This window comes from Acipenser ruthenus, chromosome 6, assembly GCF_902713425.1.
Source record: "Acipenser ruthenus chromosome 6, fAciRut3.2 maternal haplotype, whole genome shotgun sequence".
Lineage (NCBI taxonomy): Eukaryota > Metazoa > Chordata > Actinopteri > Acipenseriformes > Acipenseridae > Acipenser > Acipenser ruthenus.
The window spans coordinates 55,732,085-55,746,468 of NC_081194.1; the positions used below are offsets into that span (position 1 = coordinate 55,732,085).

Consider the following 14,384-nt stretch of genomic DNA (forward strand, 5'->3'; position numbering starts at 1 on the left):
ATAATAATAATGTAAACTTTTCCAATGCAAAACTGGCATTTAAAATTTTGCAAGGCTTAAGTGCTCCACCTTTTGAAGGAATTCATGAAAGATCTCTGAAGACTCTAAAAGGCTCACAAGAGGCTGTGTGGGAATTGTAGAGTGCAAAGACGTAGAACAACTTTTTCAATAAAAGGCACTCTATTCTGGAACTCGCTTCCTTCTGAAATTAAGGTCTGAAGTGACTTTAATCTTTTGCAACAAAGTTAAGATTTGGCTTAAACTTACTCAATTGTGTAAACATGAATGTATTTAGTAACTAATACTGGTTAATGCATTAGGACTATTATGTAAGTTGATGATTATGTAAGTATAATATGTAATTAACTTTAATAGGTTTATTATGACATTTTTAGAATTGTTGTAGTGTGTCCGACATACTTATAGAATGTACTATGTATTATATAGGTTATTTATGATTGTAACTCTAGCATTAATTCAATAATTTAGGAGCAGTAGGGGTATTACTTTATAGTTGTCACCGATGTCTGCCCAGGGACTATCAATGGAAATTAGCCAATTGGTTAAATTGAAAATACAATGTATCTTATGTTATGTAAATGACACATGTTATTGTAGGTGTCCCCAACAAATAAATAAATAAATAAACGGGCCGCATGCCACCCATGGGCCACGGGTTGCACCTCCCTTTATAGAATTTAAAAATTGCTTTATAAACTTGAATGAAACTGGCTGAATGTTACATTTACATATTGAATTACATACCGCTTAGTAGTTTTCCTTAAACATAATGGAAAACTGACAAATTGAAAAATGTGGTATTTCAAAATCTAACATGAAATACAGTACTACTATAATGGATTCCGGTAGACTTTTGCAATATCATTTTGTAGTTTCTTTGATTACATGATAAAAATTTTTTTATTTTTTTTATTGTCTCCATCCTGAAATTCTAGATGATGCAATACTTTTGGCCTTAGCTGTGTATTTGATTTATAAAAAACGTTACAGCTTTTGGTTTGCCGGGATACAAGAAGGTATTCTAGTGTCTTACCCTCGTCGGAGTCTCTTTGTGCTATTGGCTGGCAATGCTCATGTGATGACTCTACCAGATAGAACCACAGCAACCAAATGTACAAACACGCAGCTCAAACTTTTTTTTGAATGTTTGTCAGTCCATATGGTTGTTTGTTAATGCCTATGTTTGTGCTGCAATACTAACATACATCTCCAGCACAACAGAGGGCTGTTTGCAAGCCTTTAAAATTAACAAAACTGCAAGGATTGCCAAGCTCGCTATGACACGTGAAGAAAATGAGGGAATATATTCAAGTGTTATTTTCCGGGCCTATTTCCTTGTTGAGAGGGTGTGTAAAAAAATATATATATTTTAGTTATACTGTATGAACATTTTTTTTAAATATGAAAATGGTCTGTACCAGAACAAAGCTCATTTCCAGCAAAAGCCTGCAGGCAAGATGTGATTCGCAGAGTAATAACTCAAAAATATATCCAAACACTATGTACAAGCCCACAGCGAGATTAAAATAAATGAAAACAAAAACACAAGCCACTTAAGTCACAGCAGCCTGTCTCCTGTCACAAAGATTCATACAGACAGCTGTTTAAAAAGCCATATCCTTGTCAAAGTTTTAGCACCCCTACAGTAACCAAGACTAGGGCTCAAGATTTGAACTTGTAAAGCATTAAAAGCTGTGTCATTTTATTTAATATATATATAAAAATTACACACACATACATTTAGTTACGTTGGTGTGAAAGTTTTGTACTCCTAAAGTAACATTTAAACTTGCCATCAGTTAAAAGCAATAGCATTATTATTATTATTATTATTTTTATTATTATTTTGTTTTTTGGTGTACTATTTTGGTGGCCTTTCCGTGAAGTCCGCAACTCGCCTGTGAAATGTACTAAAAATTACTGTGCCAAAATCGTATCCTTAATTACGGCTAAAGCAAACACAACCACAGGTCTGCCATCACAGTGTAAAATACGAAATGGACATATATATAGACCTTCTCCCTGTCTTTTGTATTTGCTTTTCTCCTCACTCCTCCAATTCCCGCTTCCAATCACCCTCTATATAGTGCATGTGATTGCACCCTATCCATTTTAATAGCAAGCCATGGCTACCACTGTACGTTTGAGGAAAATGTTACATGCTTTCTTGTAGTATAATTATTTTACTTTCCTTACGGGTGTTTATTTTTACAGAGAAGGATTAAGGGTGACCACTGCATGTAAAACACAGGAACAAGAAAAAAAGAACAGAGTTTATCATTTCAAAGGATTTCTGTGAACAGGGTTATTACTAATTGGCAGGAAATGCACTAATGAGTCTGATTGTATGCCACAGCAAAGCTGTATAAGCTTCTTTAAAAGAGATTGTTAGTTGTTGTTATATAGTGGCAGTGCTGGGGTCACATCTGGTTTCTCTAACTTGTTCATTTTCTGTTCTATCAGAAGGAATAGGATGTTTAGTGAAACGCTCTTACAGTATATGCTGCAGATAGTTTTACTCCATTCTTGCACGCTGCCCCTCATTGCTACAAAATGGCATGTAAACAAATGGCAAAATGCTTTGCTGTTTCTCTTGCTACTCAAAGTTGGAAATTGTTCGAGCTCAAAAAAAAAACAACCCTGAATCAGACACAAGTCGCCGAGCAATTTGGTGTGTTTCCGTTCTGGCGAGTTGCTTCACCATTCTGTTAAATAATGTGCATGTCTTGTATATTGTTGCTGCATTTTGCAACGTGTGTTAATTTAGTTTGAAATGTAATGCTGAGAAATGACTGCTTGCTGCCTTCCTTCCTTATTGGTTCAGAATACAGTTGTGGGTGGTATAGTTTATTTTTTATACGTCATTGTTTTTCTGTTACATTTGAATATAGCTTCCAGAAATTGTAAATACAAATATGAACAAACAAATGAATATACAGCATACAGTAGATATAACAAGGCACATAGGACAATTGGATTCTGGGGAACGGTAAACATGGTTGTACAGTAGAAGCTTCTGCAGTTCCACCCTTACCTGACCCAAAGGAGGAACTCTAACAGATGGTAACCAACAGCATAACCCCAAAACCAGCTGGACGTGTTCTGCACAGGCTGTAACACACAAATCGGACCATAAGTCAGGCAAAGCATGCTGTGCTTAAATGATCTTTCAAAGTATAATAGTAAACCACAAGCAAGGGATGTGCAAATAAAATGTTAAAGTTGATATCAAGGCTGTAAGCTCTTCTTGGGGAATGTATGCAGAGCTAGCAGATGCATCCCCTGCAAAATCTCATGAAACGCCAAAACCTTAAATGTTAAAATGGGTCTGTTTTGATTGGCACTATTAACCTTTTCGCACTCATCACTCGCTTCACACACGTCTAGAATGCCAGTCAGCTGAATCACCGGGTTAATGTTTGTGGTTTTTTTTTTGTTTTTTTGTTTTTTTGTTTTTTTCCATTTCATTTCAGCATACAGTATAATGTTTACTCTATTTCTCATTACTTCCATACAGATCAACTGATTTGTTGTGCAAGCACCCTTCTGGTTGCATTACATCTCCTTATGAGCCAAATGATGACAGGGTAAGGACTATATTGCCATTTTTGCAGAGTTTAAACATTAAGTTAATACTGTTGTGCAAGAGGGACCCTAAACATGATGTATTAACTTATTATGAATCAAATAAAATGATATTGTAGCTAGAGACTACTATTAAACGTAGTGTTTCAAATGAGCTGAAAGTTCAATGCATGGGATGATGTTTATACACAGGATAAGACATACTTGAATTTTGGTAACCATGTAATTTTATGATACCATTTGGTAACATTCCTCTATCAATATTGCATATACATTTTTAAAGTCTATTCTTTTCCTGTGAGTTACAATGACAAAAACAAAGCAGTAAAGACATATTTAAAATAGTGACTTGTGTAAACCCATGAAAAGAAACCATGGTTGCAAGAGTAGAACAGTAAGAAAAAGCAACGACACACCAAATATGTAGTACCCTGTACCACCTGGTGAGTCATTGTTTGTATCTGGTTAACTGCACATCACAAACTGCGCTAGTGTGGGGAACCCTTAATGATGCCTGCTGACTTTCTTCCATGCTTGAATGTAGCCGTCTCTATTGTCCTTCCCCTTTTATGAGTATTACAGTCAAATAGGCTAAGTATTAGCCCTGTAAAGGAGACCTGGCAGTGAAAATGTGCAGCCATATTGTGCACAGGCCTGGCACAAATCTTCCCTCCACAACCTGATAAATTGCACAGTCTTGGGCAGAACCAAAGTTTGACAACCTCTCCGTGGTCTCTATTAACAATCCATGCAGAGCCAAGTAAAGCCTATTGCCTCTTCATTATTTTATCTCTTCTCTTTCCAAAACTAATAGTCCTGCACATTTTACCCTTGATTTCCATTCCCCAGCAAGAACAATGATTAGCTGAAGGACCGACTTGAAGTGACCTAAATTGAGCTGAAATATCTGGGGAGACAGGTAGGAGGAAGAGTGACTGTAGTGTTCAAGACCCTTGCAATTCTCTGTTTTATTCCATGTTTAAGGTTTAGGAGCTCCAGATAATCAAATAGCTGTTAGGAGCAAAGTAGTTCAAAATTTAGACCGTGATTAAAGGAAGACTCGGTACTTGGAGGTATTTGGTATGCGAGTGCATTGGAAAAGAGAAAATGGCTTTAAGTCTACGTTCTGTATATTTTGTTCTGCGGCTACCATGTGTAATGGGGGCAGTGTGTGATGCAACGACATGACTGATTCTGTCCCCTGTTAGTGAAATGAGGTTAAAAGCTCTAACCATGAATTCAGATAAGCCTGCCTCTTTTGCAAACTGGTTAAGACGCTCCAACCGTTAAATATGTATACACACACAACACATTTACACAGTGAAATACAGTAGGAGGCTTCCCATCTGCTAACTATGGCAATCCTAAAGCAAATTGAACTTTACCTTGTCTGTACGATCCTGGTAGATGACCCGGACATTTTCTGTATGTGGGAACCAGAGGAATCTAAAATACTCTGACTTCTTCATGTGAAAATCCAAATTGTCCAAAACCTGAAGGGTGAATATAAAAAAAAAAAAGTGTGATGTGATCTGAGCATGTGTTATTGTACATTTCTGGAAGTAACAGGATTCATGGAAAACAAACATTATTACTCACATTAAGTGATCTAACCAGACTATTTTGAGGGTAAAAAAGTGTGCCTGATTTAACAAAGCTTTAGAAGGCAGTTAATTGGTTAATTATGCCATCAGAGCTACAGTGCCTTGCGAAAGTATTCGGCCCCCTTGAACTTTGCGACCTTTTGCCACATTTCAGGCTTCAAACATAAAGATATGAAACTGTAATTTTTTGTGAAGAATCAACAACAAGTGGGACACAATCATGAAGTGGAACGAAATTTATTGGATATTTCAAACTTTTTTAACAAATAAAAAACTGAAAAATTGGGCGGGCAAAATTATTCAGCCCCCTTAAGTTAATACTTTGTAGCGCCACCTTTTGCTGCGATTACAGCTGTAAGTCGCTTGGGGTATGTCTCTATCAGTTTTGCACATCGAGAGACTGAAATTTTTGCCCATTCCTCCTTGCAAAACAGCTCGAGCTCAGTGAGGTTGGATGGAGAGCATTTGTGAACAGCAGTTTTCAGTTCTTTCCACAGATTCTCGATTGGATTCAGGTCTGGACTTTGACTTGGCCATTCTAACACCTGGATATGTTTATTTGTGAACCATTCCATTGTAGATTTTGCTTTATGTTTTGGATCATTGTCTTGTTGGAAGACAAATCTCCGTCCCTGTCTCAGGTCTTTTGCAGACTCCATCAGGTTTTCTTCCAGAATGGTCCTGTATTTGGCTCCATCCATCTTCCCATCAATTTTAACCATCTTCCCTGTCCCTGCTGAAGAAAAGCAGGCCCAAACCATGATGCTGCCACCACCATGTTTGACAGTGGGGATGGTGTGTTCAGGGTGATGAGCTGTGTTGATTTTACGCCAAACATAACGTTTTGCATTGTTGCCAAAAAGTTCGATTTTGGTTTCATCTGACCAGAGCACCTTCTTCCACATGTTTGGTGTGTCTCCCAGGTGGCTTGTGGCAAACTGTAAACGACACTTTTTATGGATATCTTTAAGAAATGGCTTTCTTCTTGCCACTCTTCCATAAAGGCCAGATTTGTGCAGTATACGACTGATTGTTGTCCTATGGACAGAGTCTCCCACCTCAGCTGTAGATCTCTGCAGTTCATCCAGAGTGATCATGGGCCTCTTGGCTGCATCTCTGATCAGTCTTCTCCTTGTATGAGCTGAAAGTTTAGAGGGACGGCCAGGTCTTGGTGGATTTGCAGTGGTCTGATACTCCTTCCATTTCAATATTATCGCTTGCACAGTGCTCCTTGGGATGTTTAAAGCTTGGGAAATCTTTTTGTATCCAAATCCAGCTTTAAACTTCTCCACAACAGTATCTCGGACCTGCCTGGTGTGTTCCTTGTTCTTCATGATGCTCTCTGCGCTTTAAATGGACCTCTGAGACTATCACAGTGCAGGTGCATTTATACGGAGACTTGATTACACACAGGTGGATTCTATTAATCATCATTAGTCATTTAGGTCAACATTGGATCATTCAGAGATCCTCACTGAACTTCTGGAGAGAGTTTGCTGCACTGAAAGTAAAGGGGCTGAATAATTTTGCACGCCCAATTTTTCAGTTTTTTATTTGTTAAAAAAGTTTGAAATATCCAATAAATTTCGTTCCACTTCATGATTGTGTCCCACTTGTTGTTGATTCTTCACAAAAAATTACAGTTTCATATCTTTATGTTTGAAGCCTGAAATGTGGCAAAAGGTCGCAAAGTTCAAGGGGGCCGAATACTTTCGCAAGGCACTGTACCTCACTGTTCTGTAATTTAACAATAACGTATATCTTGCAGTACCTTACTGTGATTAGAAAATGACCAATTTATGCAGCAGTATAAAAACAATATAAAATGATGAGGCTGAAGAGATTCGGCCTGCACTCTCAGAATAACTGTAAATGTCATAAAAAGGGAAAGAACAACTCTTGCCTGTATTTTATCACTACAGTGCACATGCCAAAATGTTTGATCTAGCCAGTTTAATCCAGGCTTCATTGTTTGAAGTTATACAGAACTTTAAGGCATATATTACCGGTAGCTGATAATGAGATTGCAGCACTAATCCCTTTTTCTTTCCATGGGGCGTGCATCATACATGCTTAAGCCATGTATATAGCATTTAAGTCAATTTAATTACTTACACTTAACTGTATTACCCTGTGCCTCATATACAAACTGAGTGCTTGTTACTAGGCTGCCTGTGCCAGTGTAAGATCTTCATAGCATTGAAGGGAAGGCTTTGATCAGCCAAGCTTCCCAGCTCTGGTTTATACATTATAACATATCCATGTCTACCCACCTGAAAGCAGACTAGCGACCGCATGTGTTTTAAGTAAAAGAAAATCAAACAGACCTTGATTAAAACAGCCTAGGGGCTTTGCTACCAGTAAATGACTGCTGGTTTTTTTTCTAAGACGGGTAGATGAAAGGCCTTTCCTTAACAAAAACATTAAATCCACTGTGCGTCCAAACCTACGGCTATAAATAATTCAAAAAGGTTGTTCAGTAAAAAAATGAAAGAACAAAAAGTGTCAGGAGTGGAGGTGGTGAAGACCTGCATAAGATCGATATATAAGTACTAAAGAAGTATGACTAATCTGGAAGATGGGAGGATGAAGTGCCCATAAAGTCCCAAAGGGAATAATAAGCCAATTAGAAAAGTCTATAAAACGATACAGCAAAACTGCTATATGAGTTGTTTTTTATTAAAGGCACTCCATCCAGGATAGAGTTAGACTAGTTACAATGAGTGATTTAAACCGAATGTTATAACTTTCACATTGTCTTTCAAGCTGCATCCACAAGAAGTATTTGTGAGAAGTTATGAAGCAATCGTATTCATTCATTCAGTAAATTTCGGTGTGTGTCTGGTATTTTACTCTTAATGTGTATGATGTAGAAATAATTACCATTACCATTCAATATTGATTCACTGCCGTCTTGGCTAGCAGGACATTCACCTTTCATGCGCATGGGAGTACTGAGCTACGTAACCAAATTGGTCATGTGATATGAAAAGGCAGCCCTAAGTCTGCTTTGCATTCATATATATGTAAATGCGAGCCCTGGTCCTGCAATTGCAGGCCCTGGGCCACATCAAAATGGTGGCCTAAATCTAGGTTGACCCTGGGCTACCTTTTCTTTTTTGGAGCGTTCACATATGAGAAAAGGCGTCCCTCAAATCACAAGTGTAAATGTGGTCCTATGTAACGAAAGGAAGTAAATAACAGTTCAGATTTAAGGAATTATTTTGTTAGCTATAAACACTTGATAGTAAATACAACACCAACTCTCCCTCCCTCCTCCTCCGCTGTTTCCTTCCAGAATAAACCGCCTAGATTTGGATTCCTCTGTTAAGGTTTGTCTGAGCGTGTAATCTGTTTTGACTGATAAATCATGTCTGACAGATTAGCGTAAAGCAGGCTTCAGGACTGAATTTAGGAGGGGCAGATCCCCTATCACATTAATCACTCATTCAACTAACCTGCTAATCAGCACTGACAGGGTGGCCGAGAACATGCATCTATTCATCACCTAAATGTTGCACATGGTGGTCCCACAACACTTAAAGCTGTGATACATGAGGTGATTTTGTTACTTGTGACACCATTTGTATTCTAGAAGCAATTCATCTTGTGTAAACCCCGTGTTGTTTGCCGCATGCCATTTGTTTTATTGTCACCAAATTTGTGCTTGCAAAAAAAGCTAGCGACACTTCCATTCAACAACGCAGCGTCTGTCTCTAGGTCTGTAGCCAATGATAACTGCTGGTGAAATCACATGAAATGCAGTCAGTGGAATGAGAAATCCATCATAAATTGAATTGATCTATATGAGGAACACAAAGTTCTATAATCTTGCTTCAAAAGAATGCCAAGACAGGCAGCACTGGAGCAAATCCCTGTCCCTCTTAAAAAGGATACCATCTTGGATTCATCAAAATGCAACTACAGAATGAATGGGGAATCGTACAGAAGACTGCGTTGCTAAGTAGACACAGAGATTGATCTAAAGAAAGTAATTCTCTGAATTCCGCTGTTAATTTAGGTTTTAACACACTATTTTCCATACATTGTACTTGTTACATAAACAGAATACTCCATGGACATTCATAGAGTGTTGTGTTTATTTCACTCATTGGGAGGGCTGCAAACATATATTGCTCTATATTTAGATAATAAAGCTGCATGTTAAAGAATGACTGGAGTGCTCTTGCTTTCCTCTGCTTGCATGGTATGCAAATGAGCCATGTGCTTCTGTAGTATAGACAGACCAAGTATCTGTTATCCAATGTAGGGAATAAATGGCTGTTATATTTAAACTTGCACACTGCAAAATTAATTATGCATAATTATTTAATGATAATTGTGAAAAAGGTGACTTTTAGTTTAAAGTTGGGGTGTGGCCCAATCATGGGCCTCTTCACAGCAGAATCCACAACCTGTCCAGACAAGAAACACTCACACAAATGCAAATCTTAGCTTAAAGCCAAATTAATATTGTCTGAAAGAAAGAAGCCCCGACAGAATCACTACCTGGAATTACTCATGCAAGGAAACAATCGCCCACTAATGACAGCCCGTGTCAAGCACTCCAGGTATAGTGCTGTCCCTTTCCCCAGCATTGTCGTAAGAACAGGCAGCAGTGTGTCAGTAGTTAACAGGCATGATTGGGCCTTGTCAAAGGGACTCGGAAGGTAGCTGAGCTTTCCAGAGCAGGACCCTCATTAGCCTTTGGACAACTCTCAGGGGTTGCAGCGGTCACCACCACTTGGCAGCTTGGCAATGCTGTGCTCCTCACCACAGCAGCCTGTCAATGCAACCACTGGGAGGAAGGGGGTTGGAGTTTGGGGTTCTGTCACTTCATGTAAGACATACGATAAAGATATCTAATAAAAGACTTACTGACAATACAGTTACAGGGGCACAGGTCTCTCTTGGGTCTTCTATATAGACCTAATGCTATTTGATTTATGATATGCTACCAAATTGTCCATACATAACACATTTGGGGATCATTGCCTTCTAAATGGAATATCAGTCCCTATTCACAATTAAGTATCAATCCTCAGGAGACAAAATGTATAATTACAACAGTAATACATGTAATGTTGTTAGGCATACAATAGTAAGTAATAAAAGGGCAAAATAAAGACATGTTGTAATACCTATAACATAGGTAAGGTATATGACTTTTGTTAGCAGTAAGCAACTACTGTATTTAATATTCATTTTCTGGCAGAAAAAAAAAAACATATTCACTTTTAATTTCAATCTTTTAATTTTTGAACACTTCAAAAAAAAAAATTAAGTAGCCAACATCCCTCCTCCACATATGGGGCGCCACAATGCAGCCAATATATTGTTCACCAAGATCCGGTCACACCTGCCAATTTTCAGGACTGCGAAAATTGCAAAATAGAAAAACCTGGCTGGACTATGTTGCACTTCTTCCATCCTGCTCAGAACATCAGCAGCTGTCTGCAGCAGTCCGAATTATAAACAGACCAGATGAGTGTCTACCTGGCTTTGGGCTCCCTCACCATCTCAAGCTTAACAGGTGTAGATGTGTAATGGTCTGCTGTGCCAAGACCAACCATGCCTGGGGCATCAGAGAAAGTCCTTTTTGCAAAAGGGTGCTTTGGAGGAGGCTGCACCCATGCTGAGCGGCTGCTCTTTGTGTGCAGGACTCTGTAAGGAACTCACATCCATACACAATTTAAAACACTTAAACTGTAAGAAGACCTAAGCCAATAGTATTATAGATTTAAATGACATTTCAAACTTGAATGTATTCCTAAATATATCAGTTTAAAGCAGCAAGGAAAGTAGGACCGTATTGACTAATAATAATAATAATAATAATAATAATAATAATAATAATAATAATAATAATACTACATGGAAAAAATAATCGCACAATGTGAGTAGCAGCTAAAGCACATAAACTAAATTATACTAAAACTAGATGTAGGATGTATAAACACCAACCATGCTTGAAACCATACCTGTCACCTGTTGCAGATTCAAGCCAAGTAGTAAATCCTCTTGTTGCCCCCCAACACTGCAACACATCTCCAACCTGCCCCATGTTCTTATGTAGACTTCATTTCATATACTTTCAATTTGTTTCTCGACTTATCCTGCTTTCTTTTGTTGCAATGCTTTAATATTGGAATGATCAGTCACACACCATTGTAGAATTCATCATTCCTCCCACTAAACAAATGGCCTCTGCTGTCTTTTCCTTTTTACTTTTCCTCTGTTACATGTCTAATATTGGCGTCCTATTTCATGTCCCTTTGAATGCATTCCCAATAAGTTGAGAGATAAAGTGCTACATTAATGCAACAAGCCAACCAAAACATGAACTGCATACTGATGAGCCTGTTTAAAATGAGCCGCTTAACATTCTGTAAAAGTCCAAACCACAACAAGAAAGGGGAGCTTGAGAGACGTACATGATCACTGATCAGACCTATCACCTAAGATATTATATTACACCAACTCCTTGTTAAGCCAGAGCTTTGTAAATTTTCCATTTGTCATGTAAATTTAAGATTATACTCCATTTGACAGTTCAGTATCATTCATGTTAGATTTCTTCGGGATTATACAGGGAGCTACAAGCGTCTCCTATACAGCAGAATATTAAATGTGGCCGCAAAGAGTAAATGATTAAGAGACGGAAAAGATGGTTAGAGAGGCTTGTCAAGTCTGAAGTAATTATGACTGAATAGATTAACGTTATTAAAGCAGGTGTATTATTCTTAGATATATGAGCCGCTTTATTACCTGCTCCTGTACAGGATACTTCCCTGTCATTATTGCTAATATCTTAAAACTCCTTTTTCTGGACCATTTAGAGTCTATAAACAACTGTTAGTAAAGTACATAGTGTACCACAGCTTTAAATACAAAATAGGCAGTTTTTTTTTTTAAATGGCAATTGCCTGGCATATGGAAACTTGTCAGCTGTCTATAAGCTGAGAGGCTGGGTTCTAAACTTTCTGGAACATTCTCCATTCTCCAATCTGCCATGCATTTCTAATCTAAACAAGCTTTCTAGAAGATTCTCCTTTCTCCAGTCTGCCACACATTTCTAATCTAAACAAGCTTTCTGACCAAGTCTTGGTTCGGCTTCAATCCCCAGTCCCATTTATCATACAATCACAAAAGACATTCTCCTCTCATTTCTCAAGCCTTGCTGCAATAATATGACTAGCAAGCCATCACATATTGTCTAGTGACATTTTGTTTGTTACTCCAACCAGCAATACAGTAATACTATAAGTTAATATGCTGTGCATGGTGTCTCTTATTGTGTAAGAGAAATCATCTTGTGCCTTTTGAGAGAGACTATTTGTAAAGCAAAGCTCAGCCAGTCTGGCTACTTCAACTGTTCAGAATATCAATAGGTGACACCCAACACTACATATTAATAAATCAGAAAAGCAAAGATTGTACTATGGAACTAATAATACAGGTTCATGTTTTTTTGTTTGTTTTTACTTTAGAATTATGCCACATACTCTATGCACAGGCCTTTAGTGTATGTCTGTCTGTACCATTTTGTAAAATTCCAGGAAGACTCCTATTTAAATAGTTAAAAGTCTTTCAACCCTGGTCCTTAAAGAGTAAGTAGCGGGTTTCCAACAAATACAGTGTTATACGTTCCCATGTGTTGCTACAACTGTTTAAATAATGTACCTGTAATTCTTCTTTTCATGGATAACATCCTGATAACTTTTTACACTTATAACTTTAAAGTCTGTTTCAAAGCTCTTTTCAAAATGTCCGGTTTAGTGCACTGGGGTTCGAGATCTGTCCTTTAAATCACTGCAGGTCGAGCGATTTAAAAAAACAAACAAACAAAAAAAAAAAAACATAACACGTGATCTGGCTTTTCTGTTCTGTACAGACCACAAAACAAAGTCAATTAAGAAATGCTAAAATAAACCCAATACATTCAATGACAAACATCACTGTCTGAATTTATGATGTTTCTTTCAGTACTATTGAGTGTTCTAGTTTTAGATGAGATTCAATTAAAAAAAACTGGTTGAACCAAAAACCTGGACTGTTGGGGGTTACTTGGGCACCAGAGTTTAAAAGCCTTTTTTTTTTTTAAGTAAACACAACTGAAACACAGTGACATAAAGAGCAAGTGATTGGTACGGCAAAGTACCATATTCTTTTTACTCATGTTTCATAAATACTGCGTGGTCCTATGTGTTTAGCACTTTATTGCTGAAGTCCTGTGAAACCAACATAGGAAGCATTTACAAAGCTTAGACAAATGCATGAATCTTATCATCAATGCACACAAAATTATAATTAATCCACTCAAATTAAAGTTGTATCTCTGCAGATTTTTTGTTTCGGGCTTATCTCTGGACATAATCAAATGCCAATGTGACTTCTAGAGAAAGAAAACAATTATTTTTAGAAATGTGGTATAGTATGTCTGCATTCCATGTCTGGCTGAGAATCCCTGTGTTGCTGCAATGTCTAGTGATCACATGTGATTCCCTCAGTTAAATGGATATGCCTCTTTGCTAGTCTATGAGCAGTGTGCTGAGAGTAGCTGACCTTTTTTCCACCCAAACTACTAGAAGGATTTACAGTGACTTACAAAACATAAATCTGAAACAGACCACCCATTTCAGATTTGGTACTGTATACATTAATACATACCTACATGTAAGTATGTATGTATGTATGTATGTATATCTAGTATACTATTCTAATTAAAAAAAAACAAAACAGAGTTAGCTGATGTTTTTTGACAGTAAATGTGATGCTTAGAAACCTGCAATTCAACTGGATTGTGGGCCTTGGTTCTATTTGACTGTACTAAGTTAAGGGTTGTTTTTCTGAAAAATGTTTGTGTATCACACAATCACCTCACATTGTCCAGCAGGAAAGAGGTCACATATTTTATCAATACAGTGTTGTCAGTTCTACGTATTCTACGTAGCCATTGCATTTACAAATCTGTTCAGTAAATTATGGGCTTGTGTGTTTGCCCTGATGTCAATTTCGAAAAAATAGCTTTGAGAATCTAGTCCATTGTCTAAAGTAAAGCATACTGTAAACCTTCAGTTAAAATATATACAGTAAAACCTGGAAGATAAATATCTTTGTTATTAATGGCAAGTTTCATTTGTGTTTTTCAAAGTTAAGATATGTTATGCTTTA

The 14,384-nt window shown here is 37.5% G+C and overlaps 1 protein-coding gene across 1 annotated transcript in view; it reads right to left on the reverse strand.

The window, feature by feature from the left end:
- Positions 1-14,384, reverse strand: part of LOC117410447 (L-gulonolactone oxidase) — a 74,639-nt gene that overhangs the window by 24,888 nt on the left and 35,367 nt on the right. The window contains exons 7-8 of the mRNA XM_034016998.3: positions 4,992-5,099; positions 3,056-3,132 (exon numbers count right to left, since the gene is read on the reverse strand). Coding sequence (XP_033872889.1) covers positions 3,056-3,132; positions 4,992-5,099 — 185 coding nt within the window. The remainder of the gene's footprint in view (positions 1-3,055; positions 3,133-4,991; positions 5,100-14,384) is intronic.